The 12,826-nt window shown below is 43.3% G+C and overlaps 1 protein-coding gene across 1 annotated transcript; it reads left to right on the top strand.

Annotated features, from left to right (window-relative positions):
• The first annotated feature begins 8,498 nt into the window (after window positions 1-8,498).
• Window positions 8,499-11,229, top strand: pim1 (Pim-1 proto-oncogene, serine/threonine kinase). Its single transcript, XM_066644226.1, has 6 exons — window positions 8,499-8,924; window positions 9,115-9,221; window positions 9,399-9,449; window positions 9,619-9,985; window positions 10,649-10,825; window positions 10,942-11,229. The coding sequence occupies exons 1-6, from the start codon at window positions 8,843-8,845 to the stop codon at window positions 11,121-11,123; spliced, it is 966 nt and encodes a 321-aa protein (XP_066500323.1). The 5' UTR covers window positions 8,499-8,842; the 3' UTR covers window positions 11,124-11,229.
• Window positions 11,230-12,826: the final 1,597 nt, after the last annotated feature.

The following is a 12,826-nucleotide window of genomic DNA, read 5'->3' as shown; positions in this document are numbered from 1 at the left end:
TATTTATATATATATATATATATATATATATATATATATATAGCAGTGGGGCTTTGAAGCCTAAATGGTTTCAAAACGAATACCCCAGCCCCACCATTATGTGCACTTTGCAGGGTATTACTCTACGCAAAACTTTTTTTTTCATTCATTATCTGTAACCCTTATCCAGTTCAGGGTCGCGGTGGGTCCAGAGCCTACATGGAATCATTGGGCGCAAGGCAGGAATACACCCTGGAGGGGGCGCCAGTCCTTCACAGGGGAACACAGACACACACTCACACATTCACTCACACGTACGGACACTTTTGAGTCACCAATCCACCTACCAACTCACCCGGAGGAAACCCACGCAGACACAGAGAGAACACACCACACTCCTCACAGACAGTCACCCGGAGGAAACCCACGCAGACACAGGGAGAACACACCACACTCCTCACAGACAGTCACCCGGAGGAAACCCACGCAGACACAGGGAGAACACACCACACTCCTCACAGACAGTCACCCGGAGGAAACCCACGCAGACACAGGGAGAACACACCACACTCCTCACAGTCACCCGGAGGAAACCCACACAGACACAGGGAGAACACACCACACTCCTCACAGACAGTCACCCGGAGCGGGAATCGAACCCACAACCAAAAAATGATTATAAACTGCACAATAACTTTATGAGTTTATTATTAACTATAGTTCTACATTATTAGTATTATGGACTGCAACATCTATGAAAGTTCTGAGCACCAAAACTGACCCTCTCAGAGAAACAGCACATAGAGCGTACACCTCTGAGCTTTGACAAATCCAGAGCCTTCTGTAGCCCATACTGAGAAAAGATAATAGACTAAAAAAAAGAAGAAAATGTGCGGTTCAATCAAAAAATTATAATGGATTGATTACCGAGAATCTAGACGTCACCATTTCTGAATGAGTCTGGAAATATTTAGAGCTGAGAATGCAATCAACTTCTAAGAACCTTTCTTTCAAAAACTGAGAACAAGAAGCACTAACGTAATTGATGGTTCTTTTGTCTGGTAATGAAATAAAAGCAGACCGGTTCTCGACTATTTTTAAAGCAGCAATTTATTACAGCAGTTTCTTACAGCTTCTCTTAGCTCAAGGCATTGCAGATGAGCCGTTAGTTTTGCTGGGGTCTTACCAGTGAGATGTGGACAGGGCTGGTATGGACAGTCATGAGTTTGAGAGTCTGAGGCCTTAACTCTTAACACCCACTGAGCAAAGGTCTTCACTGCTGTTTAGTGGAACCGTTTAAAATTATTTATCCAGTTTGAAGCGTGGGCTTGAGGCTGGGTGGATTCCAAAGTGCAAGCATTTTGTTTTGAACGTGAGTTTGTGGTATGTTAGTTTACTATGTGCCTCAGTCCGCCCTCTCAGACATGTTCACTCCTGTTTGATGGGCGTCTCAGAAACATTATGTGAACTATTAACACTGGTGGACCAAAATATCTCCACAGTGGTTACTTTACCCAAGAAGGAAAAATAAAAACATTCCAACAAAAGTGTTGTAAAAAATGAAAAAATGGTTTTGTTTCAACATTATTTTTTCTGTTATAGTCTACTGCTAATGACACTAACATGCACTGCTAATGTGCACATTAAATTGGAGATCTGGAGTGGCTACCAACTCCCACACTGTGAGACAAGAGCACCCAGTCAGGATTTTGTGGTCTGCCATGACCGAAATCCAGAGTTTCAATTGCTCACTCCTCACTCCTGGGCTCTCGCGCTGAACTGTACTGGTGCTCATTCTCATTTAAAGGAACAGGTGCTGAAACTAGGAATTCTAAACAGAGCTGTTTAGACAGAGGGAGAACCCTGCTGTGGTGTTTGATCCTTGTGGTATTTTGACCACAGACATTTCATTAAGTCGCAGGACTGTGTTCACTTGTGGGAAATGGGTATAATACGTCCCCTAATAGTTTTGAGCCTTACCCAAAATGCTGTTGCATTGTTTTTTCTGTGGTTTCTACAGGAACAAAACCTCGTATCTCCAAAACTGGGTTACATATAGATATTAAAGCAGAGATACGGCAGAAATGTTTCACTCCATGTGACTATTTCTGTGGGTTCTCATGCCATGCAGTTAATCATGTTCATTATAAACTGCTGTCAGTGCTAGTTGTTTATTTAGACTCCAGTTCAGACTCAAATAAACCTGACAGGTCAACGAGCAGAGGTGGGCCTCACTCAGAGACCCTCAAACACTTCTCTTAACTTGCCCCCAAGCTCTGTTAAACAAAGCCGTGCTTTCAGGAGCGCATGGGCTAATTGAGACAAGTGACGGTTATTTCCTCCAGGAGTGCCTCTGAATGTTGGACAGGTATGTTGGTGACCTCTGACCTTCGGCCAGGCCTGCGGTGACATGAAAGTCGACCCCAAATGAGTCAGGGGTCTCCAGTGGCCTTTCCCACAAACCCCCGGTCTTTGATGTCCATTCATATGGTTTCCCATAGAGCACCACCCCCCACCCCCCTTTTTTTTGGGGCATGCAGGACCTTTCACAGCCAAGGCAGCGGGGGGGCTGAGGGGCTTCTGTCCTGCTACCTGAACAGAGGCGATATGTGGGGCCCCCATTCTTAAAGACGCCCTAAACCCTTTTCCTTTTTTGGGGAGTAATTTGAAGCTTATTCCTCTCCATTTAACTCTAGGTCAGGGGAGTCAGTTGAAGGCCAACTGGGTCAGTCCTGGTCAGACTCTATCAGGTCATCAGAGCGAATGACAGCCGTGTGCACTGAGGTAAACACTAACGTTTATTTGTTGGGATGACAGAGAGGAAGTCCACGTGTGGGGTCACTTAGCTTTAAGAGCTTGTACAATGATCAGTGATGGAATGCACCCTATTTAATAACTAAATGAATGTTGGTTGAGTAACTTAAACATATGCATGTAGCACATGGCACTCAGAATCACAGCTCTGCAATTAAATGCCATATTAAATCATGCAATATTTAGGGAGTCTTGGTTTTCCTGAATTTGTGCTGCTTCATACATAGAGTGCAAGGACTTTAGGACTGCACCACCTGCTCATCTGAGGCTCTCCGATCATAGTACTGGACCCGTGTTAATGTGAGAGCACAAGGACAAGGTAAAATGGATAAAAACAATTAAATAGGGTGAAAGAAAGACAATAGAGATGAAAGAGAACAGAGCAAAAACGGCTAAAACTAGAGCTTCGGCTCCTTGCTGCTCACTCCTGAGCTCTCATGCTAAACTCATCTGTGGCTCATTCTCATTTAAAGGACCAGCCATCCTGAACTGAGCTGGTTTAGACGGGGGAGAACCCTGCTGTGGTTGTTGTGGTATTTTGACCAAAGCATGCCACAGAAAGTAACAAAGGAGGAAAATTATGAACTCTGTTTTCTTCCAGGATTCTTCTTTCTCAAGCAGCTGGTTGAGGCCTGGATGTGCAAACAGTTCCAGTTCCTTGTTAGTGCAGTCTGATATGGATTTGTGTTTGCTCTGAAAGCGTTACCTAAAGCAGCAGTGTGGGCAATGTTTTCCTTGCGCTTTAATTGCCGGGTAATCTTTAACGCTGACACTAGGCTACACAAGCCATTTCTGGCACCTGTGTTCTCACCATTCCTACTGGCTTTTACGTCATTCGAGAGCTTGAGAACACCCACACACACACACATACACAAACACACACACTCCTGTCATTCCCAGCATGAGAACCAATACAAAACAAAAGGTCAGCGCGAATGAGACAGTGATTCCAGGCCCTATTTATGGAGCCTGACAACATCGTTACCGTTGGCCTTTCCCTTCATATTTAAAAGCACTCCAGGCTCACGCGCCAGGAGGTAAAAATGGCTCGGCCTGTGACTCTGTGGAAGTGTGGTTTTATTTTTACAGCGTGTGATCATGTGAAGCTGGTTTTATGGGTTCACTGGTGTTCAATTTCTTGCTTTGCTCTACTTTACAATACCATAAATTACAGGCCAAACAGAGGCTAATCTATGTCAGCTAGCCCTTGTGTGTGTGGGAGTTTGTCAGAGCTGGAGTTTGGGGGTAAAGGGTGGGTGTGTGGAGGCTGGTGATAGGGGCATTACATTACACCAGGGCAGAAACGGAAAGTGCTAACTGGATTAGCAATGGTTACGTAGCCCAGGACATTTACCCAGTGTTCTTCTGGAAACACCGCTCAAGGCCTGAACGATGCCATAGATCAGGGGTCGCCAAAATATTAAGACCAGTGCTCTCTTTGAGCTTCAGAACGACAGAGGGAGATCTCCCTGCACCGGTTCCCTCGCTCATTCACACCCTCCCCTACTGTCCACCTGTTAAAAAGCAGCAGCTTGTTTCAAACAGCTGTGGAGGCAATCAGTTGTAACTCTTGAGTGACGGACAGGCAAGTGTGGTTGAGTAATCCACTGTAAATCTAGCAGGTCACACCTGAGAGTGGCTGTCATGCTTTGAGTGGTAGAATGGGGTTAGGGTGTTAAAAGGGGTGTGGTTACTGTTGCTGGGCCAGGAGAGATTGATGTAACAGACCTTTGTCTCCTGAGTTCTTGGGGGAAATGTCAAAGGCTTCTTATTTACCACCCTGACAAAAGTGTGTGACAGCTAGGAATGAAGCTAAAATACACACACATATGACTACCCTATGGCCAGGCAGTAACAGAGGACTCAAAATTAGCTGTGACTCTTTTATGGTCTTCTTTCTGTTTACTTTTCTGACCTGCACTCTTAAAAATACAATGGCTAAAGTTTGGTCGTGTTCTTGCAATTCTACAAAAATGGTCAGTAATATTTATATTAGGTCTACTATCAAAGGGTTCCTCATTAATTACAATTAATCAATCAATATGCAGCAATTGATCACGATTAATCACACTGTCCCTTAAGATAGAAGCTTTTAACAATGGATTTTTAAACATAAAATAAAACAATCAATGGAAGTTCAGAACAATGGGATCATATCTATATTAACTGTGTCTATGAATTTTAATATTTAATCAAAACAGAAAGCTAAAACACTGTATAATTTGACATATAAAAATGTGTAGAGTGATGTGCATGACAACTAGCCAGAGAAAACTGTTCTTTTTAAATGTATTATAATATATCATTGTAGATTTGTATGGTTTTTGAATTAATAGCTCTTAATTTGCTGAATAACATTTTGTGGCATAGCTTTAGCAACAGACACAGACATTTTTATGGCATGTGTGTGTATGTGTGTGTGTGTGTGTGTGTGTGTGAGAGAGAGAGAGAGAGAGAGAGAGAGAGAAAGGAGGAATAGTGTGTGTGAGAGAGAGAGAGAGAGAGAGACTGAGAGAGAGAGAGACTGAGAGAGAGAGAGAGAGAGAGAGAGAGGGAGAGAGTGAGAAAGGAGGAATAGTGTGTGAGAGAGAGAGAGAGAGAGAAAGAGAAAGAGTGAGAAAGGAGGAATAGTGTGAGAGAGAGAGAGAGAAAGAGAGAGAAAGAGTGAGAATGGAGGAATAGTGTGAGAGAGAGAGAGAGAGAGAAAGGGAGAGAGGGAGAGAGAGAGAGAGAGAGAGAGAGAGAGAAAGGAGGAATAGTGAGGGAGTAGGTTATGATATTTAATACTTATTTCAGCATGAATAAAATGTATCGACCTTGTCTGTAGCGATACTATGTTTACGTCACTAAATTAAACTGCAAATACACCACGTGCCTCTGTAAAAGAGTGAATTACATGAGGCTATTGTGACACAGTTTGGTATGAATACAAATTAGCATTAAAAATGTAACATGTTAAACCTCCATCAGCGTGAATGTACATTGTCTTGTTAATTTTGAGAGCAATATTCTTCATAATAATTCGGCCTTGAGTCTGCGTGGCTAGGATGACCACTGCTCTTCCCCTGACCACAGTGTGATGCTTGTTACCACGGTAAGTTGGCGCTACACAATTGGTCATTAATGTTCTCCTCTAAGCGTGTTGAGCTCTCCACAAGACGCCATTCAAATAGCAGTAGCATTTTCACTGGTCTTTGAAGAGATGTGTGTTAGATGTGTGTCATTCTCTGCATGAAAAATTTGGCATGACTAAATTATGATGAAAGTTGGGTTGAATAAAGTGTCTAGTGTCCAGTGCATATTTCATAAACCTGTGCTCAAGGCTCACGAGGCTCTACGCAGCAAACTGTGCAGAAACTAATAACACGTGAGTCACTAGGAAATATGTGTTCTGGAGCAAAGGTGAAAGCGGAGAGCGGCTCAGCTCAGAGTGGGTTTGCTCTGACCTCATGAGTGTCACTGAGACTTTCCTGGCAATGCACTGTGTGTGTGGTCAGAGTTTCTAACAGGCAGCTGGAGTGTTTCGTTATCTGTGAAGAAGCCTGACTGAGAGATAACGCTACCTGTCAGATGAGCCTGGGCAATGTGTGGCTATCACTCACTCTCTCTCTCTCTCTCTCTCTCTCTCTCTCTCTGAAGAAGCTCCCTCAGTTCCCTCCCTGTCATAGAGCACCCCCAAACCCCACCTACTTCTGCCTTCCATGAGGCCGCAGGATTACTCCTCCCAGGCAATCAGGACTGAAGTACAGAGAGGAGGATAAGTTGTCCAGCCCATTCTTGCATGCCTAGCCCTTAGAGTATAGACCTACTGCTTTAGGCTGTGGATTAATAAACTATTTGCAGAAACAATATGGAAATTACTTTTACATGTATTACATTAGGAGAACATCCACAGATACACACAGATACACACACACACACACACACATATATATATATATACTGTCAGAAAAATTGCAAATATGTTTCATAATAGAACAGAAAAAAGAAAATAAAAGTCTGGGATTGAAAATGGATTTTTGAAATTAATTCTAAAATTAAAATATAATAATAATAATAATAATAATAATATATATAAGATAGATAGATAGATAGATAGACAGACAATTTTAGCTTTTAGAAAGCAGTGGCCCACTAATTTCCTGTGCAGCAGAACATAGCAACATTAGTCAGATGCACCATGTGAATTTTGCACTTGTGAGTGTCCCCTGTGGAGTGAGTGTGTGTGTGTGTGTGTGTGTGTGTGAGTTAGTGTCTGCTACGAAGGAAGCTCTTGGATTATCACGACGGAGGAGAGTGAGTCAGTGCAGCCAAACAGAACAGAACACAAACAGGATGCTAAGTGAGATTCAAAAACAGATCATTACTCAGCAGTGCTGCTCGGCCCAACCTTGTTCTGAATCATTCACATTCACCGTTTGAAGCTACTTCTGTGGCTTGCTGGCATTTTGAGGCAGGCAGAATTCAAGGCGATAAAAAAGAGGAAGGAGCAGCCTTGGTGCATGGCTCCTGAAACAGAGAGTGGGGCAGGATAATTACACAAAGCAACTTTCTGTGAATTAGTTAAGGGCTATTTAAAGGAAAAGAAGTAGACTAACTCCATATGGGGGAGGAGAAGTAAAGGGGGAGGGGGGGGGGACAGGGGGACTCAGGCAGAGGGCAGGGAGTGCATTTACCATTCAAACAATAATAAAGCGCGGGAAAACACAAGAGACGGGTGGGGGCTGCAGGGGTGGGGGTAAATGGGTGTCTTTTTATCTCCAGTTTCCCACATCCTGCTACTGAGTCTGAACGCGGCCACCCAATCTGAAAGAATGCCTGGTATGCAGCCATTTCTCCTCACTGCCTTGGTGCCCTCACCACTATTGTTCCCCGTCTAAGTAAAGGCTGCTGTCCGCCAAAGGGAGAACAAACCTTCAGAGCACTAATTTGAGATTAATGAGGTTTTGTTTGGAGGAGGTCCTCATTGACCCCCCCCCCCCCCCCCCCCCCCCCCCCTAAAAAACAATACAACTGGAAGAAGATGACTGGAAAATCACTCATGTTTTACAATGTCTGCCCAATAAAGATCTGTAATTTCTTATTTGTGCTGCAAGAGGCATTACTGACCTCATGATACTACGGTTCTACTCAGCCTCAGATAGTAGGACTATCAAGGAAATGCTTATTCACCATGTGAAACATTATGCATTTAATTATTTTTTAATTATTTGTGTGTATTTACATGTATTTTCAATATATTGCACACACACACACACACACACACACATAATATATATATATATATATATTTTTTTTTTTTCACATTTTCAAATGAAATTGAACTCAAATTTATAATTACATTTTTTTCTAAATATATTTCCTTAATGTAAACTTTATTTCAAAAGTTTGGTCAGAGAATTCCTGCCACTTGTGAGCAGTTAGCACTTAGTTTTATTCAAAAACCTAGATCTGACGTCATAAAGCAGAGAAGAAATAACAATAAAACAAACCAAAAAAAAAGCGTGGTCTGAACTTATTGCCCCCACAAGCCGGTTTTGTGCACATTTGGCGCGTTTTGTTTCCCGCCACGTCGCTTTATTTTCATATTTGATTGACGGCCCCGTTTGACTCTGATTGGTCGGTTGACTAGAGGGGGGCGGGGATATGAGGGATGCGCGCGCTACGCTCCTTACTACAGCTATAAAACACAGCGAGCCCCTCCTTCGTGATTCAGAAAGCCGGGCTCTGTGTTAACGGCGCGGCGAGGACAAAGATTAGTGTCCGGGACTGTTTATTTTTATACCGATTTAATCACGGTTTATTTTTTTGCACCTATTCAGTTATAATCGAGTGTGAAGCCGAGACCTCGATGAGAAGACTGTTTTTGTGCTGCTGCTCTTTCCTTCGTCTCCTATCCGTGGTCGACAACGTGGATTCCCAGCTGCTTCCATCATAATAATAATAATAATAATAATAACTCTCAAACAAAAACCCACGCTTTGGAATTAACCGCGAAGGGATTTTGTTTCGACTCACGGATTATACAGCTTTGTAAAGAAGGGAAGAAATGCTCCTATCCAAGCTGAACACGTTCGCCCACATTTCTGCAGTGGATATGCCCGCGAAGATCCAGCTCCAAGTGCATCAAGGTTAGAGGTGGTTTTTGTTGTGCTTTGGGCGGCGTGGCGGACATAATGCTAAAGCTAAGCTGCTAACAGACAAGGACGGGCTGGGAAACCCGGCTCTTTTCCTTGGCATTTACCTGTGGAATCTTTTAAACGTAGTCTTCTTCAAATGTATATATTGTGTACTAATAAAACCCGTGTTTTTTTCCCACAGTGAAGGAAAAGGAGCCGTTTGAGAAGGCGTATCAGGTCGGCTCCGTATTAGGGAGCGGCGGTTTCGGCACCGTCTACTCAGGCTTACGGACAGCGGACGGAGCGCCGGTAGGTTTCTCCGCCACATTTTTTATCATTTTAAAAGCCTTTATTCGGTGTATACCACATTTTATTTTTAGCGCCATTCTATTATTACGACTTTCTTTATATCGTTGAGCTTTCATTTTAGTGTTTGGTGTGATATTTGAGCTCTACAGCGCTCTAATGTTTTGTTTACTATTTCAGGTTGCTGTCAAGCATGTGGCCAAGGACCGTGTGACTGAATGGGGAGAGCTGGTGAGATATTTAATAAGCCTAGAGATAATAGAATAAACAGTGAAAGGTGTATTTTTCTAAGCTTTATAATAAACAAATACATTTTCTATGTGTTAGAGATTAAAATAAAATGCTTAAATTAAAAATGCCTATTAGCTCAGTAATAAAAACTGTAATATTTATTCTCCAGCCCAATGGAGCCAGGGTCCCCATGGAGATCGTCCTCCTGAAGAAAGTGGGCACCGGTTTCCGCGGTGTGATAAAGATGCTTGACTGGTACGAGCGACCGGACAGTTTCATCATTGTGATGGAGAGGCCAGAGAGCACCAAAGACCTTTTCGACTTCATCACGGAGAAGGGTGCCCTGCCAGAGGAGCTTGCCCGCAGTTTTTTCCGGCAGGTTCTGGAGGCTGTGCGTCACTGCCACAACAGTGGTGTCGTGCACAGAGACATCAAGGACGAGAACATCCTCATTGACCTGCGCAGCGGAGAGCTCAAGCTCATCGACTTCGGCTCTGGAGCGCTGCTCAAGGACACGGTGTATACGGACTTTGACGGTAAGAGACCTTTCTTTGGCTTTCGACTTAATTCGCCCGATCTTGGGGCGAGGCAGGGAAGGGTTGTTTTTATTCCTCGCTTGGACTCGTTTCAAAAATCTCAAACATTCCACAGTAAGGTGCCCAGGGTTTGTTCTGTTTGGTGCGGAGAGTCTTTAGGCTTTGCTGGTTTGACCTTCAAGCCCTAAAGTGAGCAGATTTTTATGACAATCCACTTATCAGGAGAAAATAACTCACTCCTATCAACCTTGTGACTGGGATTTTTTTTCATGGAAAGAACCATAGCTTCAGAAGATGAGAATTGACAGAAAACAAGCCTGTATTTGTGTGGGGTTGTGGCTGGGAGCCGGAGAGGGCGCGGGAGTGCTTTGTTGTCGTTTTCTAGCGCCCCTTGTGGCCACAATTGGAAATGCTACAACTCAAAGTTTGTAAACACAAGTCACATGGCAACCAGTCTACACCTACTGTCACGCTAAGGCAGGCACACGACCGCAAGGATTAACCTGAACAGCGCAATAGTGATGTTTTGTAAACACAGCCCTACAACCCTTCCTGCTCCACCTTCTTACTATTCTTGTCATGATTTGGAAGCTTATTTTTAGCAGTTATGTGAAGCTATGACTGTACTGCAGTGTTTTAATATACATATTTTTTTCTCTTTAGGTACTCGTGTGTACAGTCCTCCTGAATGGATCAAATACCATCGGTACCATGGAAGGTCTGCCACTGTGTGGTCTCTGGGAATCCTGCTGTTTGACATGGTGTGTGGAGACATCCCCTTTGAGCAGGACGAGGAGATTATACATGGTCAAGTCCTCTTCAGGCGCAGAGTCTCATCAGGTGAGCGAAATGTCAATTTGAGTTTGAGAGCCATCGATCAGAAATAGTGTTGCGTTAAAATACTCCCTAAAGCCAAGCCGTCTGAGCATTAACCGATGTTACCTGTTGTTTTACAGAATGTCAAGATCTGATTAAATGGTGTCTGTCCCTGCGGCCCGCCGACCGGCCATCTTTTGAAGACATAATCAACCACATGTGGATGCAGAGCACAGCGCCCCCTACAGACGGAGCAGAGATCCGCCTGCACAGTCTGAGCCACGAGTCCACTGCCTTCACCGCTGTCACAGTGTGCAAATGACTCCATCTGCCCCTATAAACAACACACTACATCAGCCAACCTAGCGGCTAGCCCTCTGGACTGAGCGGTGCAAGAAACAAACATTTTATTTAATTTTTTTTGTTTTGTTTTTAAAAAAAAAATGTGAAATGTTTTGTTTTTACGCAAAGGCAGCTGCTTATGGGTAGTCTGGGCAAAAAAAGGGCTTTGAGCCCACATCTCGGAGAAGGGAACGCCTGAAGTTCCCACTCCAGACAGATTTTTGCCTCTCCTGGTGAAGGTCAGGATCGGGACTCCCGGTTTGGCCGCGTAGGAACCGAGTGACTGCTGGTCTCTGCGCCGGGCACAGAACGGTGTGTCGCAGCCAAGGGCGACTTCTGCAAACTTGAAGCAGTTCGTGTGATGAAGAGAAAAGGCATGCCTGTGAACAGACTGAAAGAGAGTAGCTCTGGCCTTTTGGCTGCTCTATGGTGGTCAGGGCGGAGCTATTGTTTAGTGCCTTCTGTGTGAGTTTCGGAAAATACTTGAATTAAGTAATCGCCACTGTACCACTCTGCTCCTTAACCAGATGTCATTTCTCTTGCTTCCATCTCTCCTGCGCGCTGAGGCTGTTCAGGGCCCAGCGCTGCGGGGAGTAACCAAAACAACCTCAAAAAGCCTGTGCAAAACGACGGTCTTACCTCCTCTCTCTCTCTCTCTCTCTCTCTCTCTCTGTCTCTGTGTCTCTCTCTCATACTGACTCAGTAACCCTCAGAACTACCACTCATTGTCACACATGCACACGGCAATGCAAATACAACACAAATGACTACGTATCTTTGTTTAGTTTTTCCTGGGTTTGTGAATATTGTACATATGTCTTATGACTCTAAATTCCGAGACAAGGCCTAATGTAAATAATATTTATTTGAATGTCTTGAAACAAGATTTAAGTGGAATTATTTATTTATTTATAGAGAAACAACTGTGTTCAACATTCTCATTCCACATTCGAAGGGCCCACCACCTATTTAAATATATTTTTACCATATTTAAGGCCATTTTGAGCAGATGTGTACATATGTAAATAACCTTTATAACGCACTTCCATTTTCCAGAGCATGGAGAGTACTGAAAAGTCTACTGATACAAGGTTTTTTTTTTTTTAAATAAACAAACCTAAGTTAAGCCGTCTGCTGTGCTTTGTTAGAGGAATGTTGTGTTATCAACAAACATGTACATGGTCTTGAGTTTCTCCTAGTTGCATGGCTGCAGCTTGGATTGTTTTTATTTTATGGTTTAGCAATTGTAAATCATGTTTAGGAACTTATTTTTTTACACAATTTCAATAAATATTTTTTTAAATGGTGAACGTGGTCTCCTTGTTTTGAATCTTCGGCCAATACCGGTTCAGCTCCCGTGGTATTGGACCCTTGGTTGATAACAGAGCGTAAAGAAGTACGTTGTTCTACACTGAACTTAACTGGACACCAGCAGTAACGGTCAAACGTAGTAACAGATTGGTGTAGTATTAACTCTAAACCCAGCAGCCTGGATTTGATTAGGCTCTTATTGGCTTAATAGAAGTGTATGTATAATCCTTCTGTGGTCATGCTAAAGGGTTGTAAACCTCTGATGTTGGTCTATTCAACATTTTAATAATAACAAACGTCACCCGCTATGGATTTGTAACTGTAGTTCAAGGACACTTTGTGCTGGGTGATTTGTGATGAATGTGATGAACA

This window comes from Hoplias malabaricus, chromosome 14, assembly GCF_029633855.1.
Source record: "Hoplias malabaricus isolate fHopMal1 chromosome 14, fHopMal1.hap1, whole genome shotgun sequence".
NCBI classification, from domain to species: Eukaryota; Metazoa; Chordata; class Actinopteri; order Characiformes; family Erythrinidae; genus Hoplias; species Hoplias malabaricus.
This window is presented reverse-complemented; position numbering and strand designations above follow the sequence as displayed.

Bases quoted from the DNA above. Each gene is read 5' to 3' on its own strand.
- pim1 (XM_066644226.1), top strand. From the start codon at position 8,843: ATGCTCCTATCCAAGCTGAACACGTTCGCCCACATTTCTGCAGTGGAT. The intron at 9,450-9,618 runs GTGAGATATTTA...TTTATTCTCCAG, and splicing joins TGACTGAATGGGGAGAGCTG to CCCAATGGAGCCAGGGTCCC. The intron at 9,986-10,648 runs GTAAGAGACCTT...TTTTCTCTTTAG, and splicing joins GGTGTATACGGACTTTGACG to GTACTCGTGTGTACAGTCCT.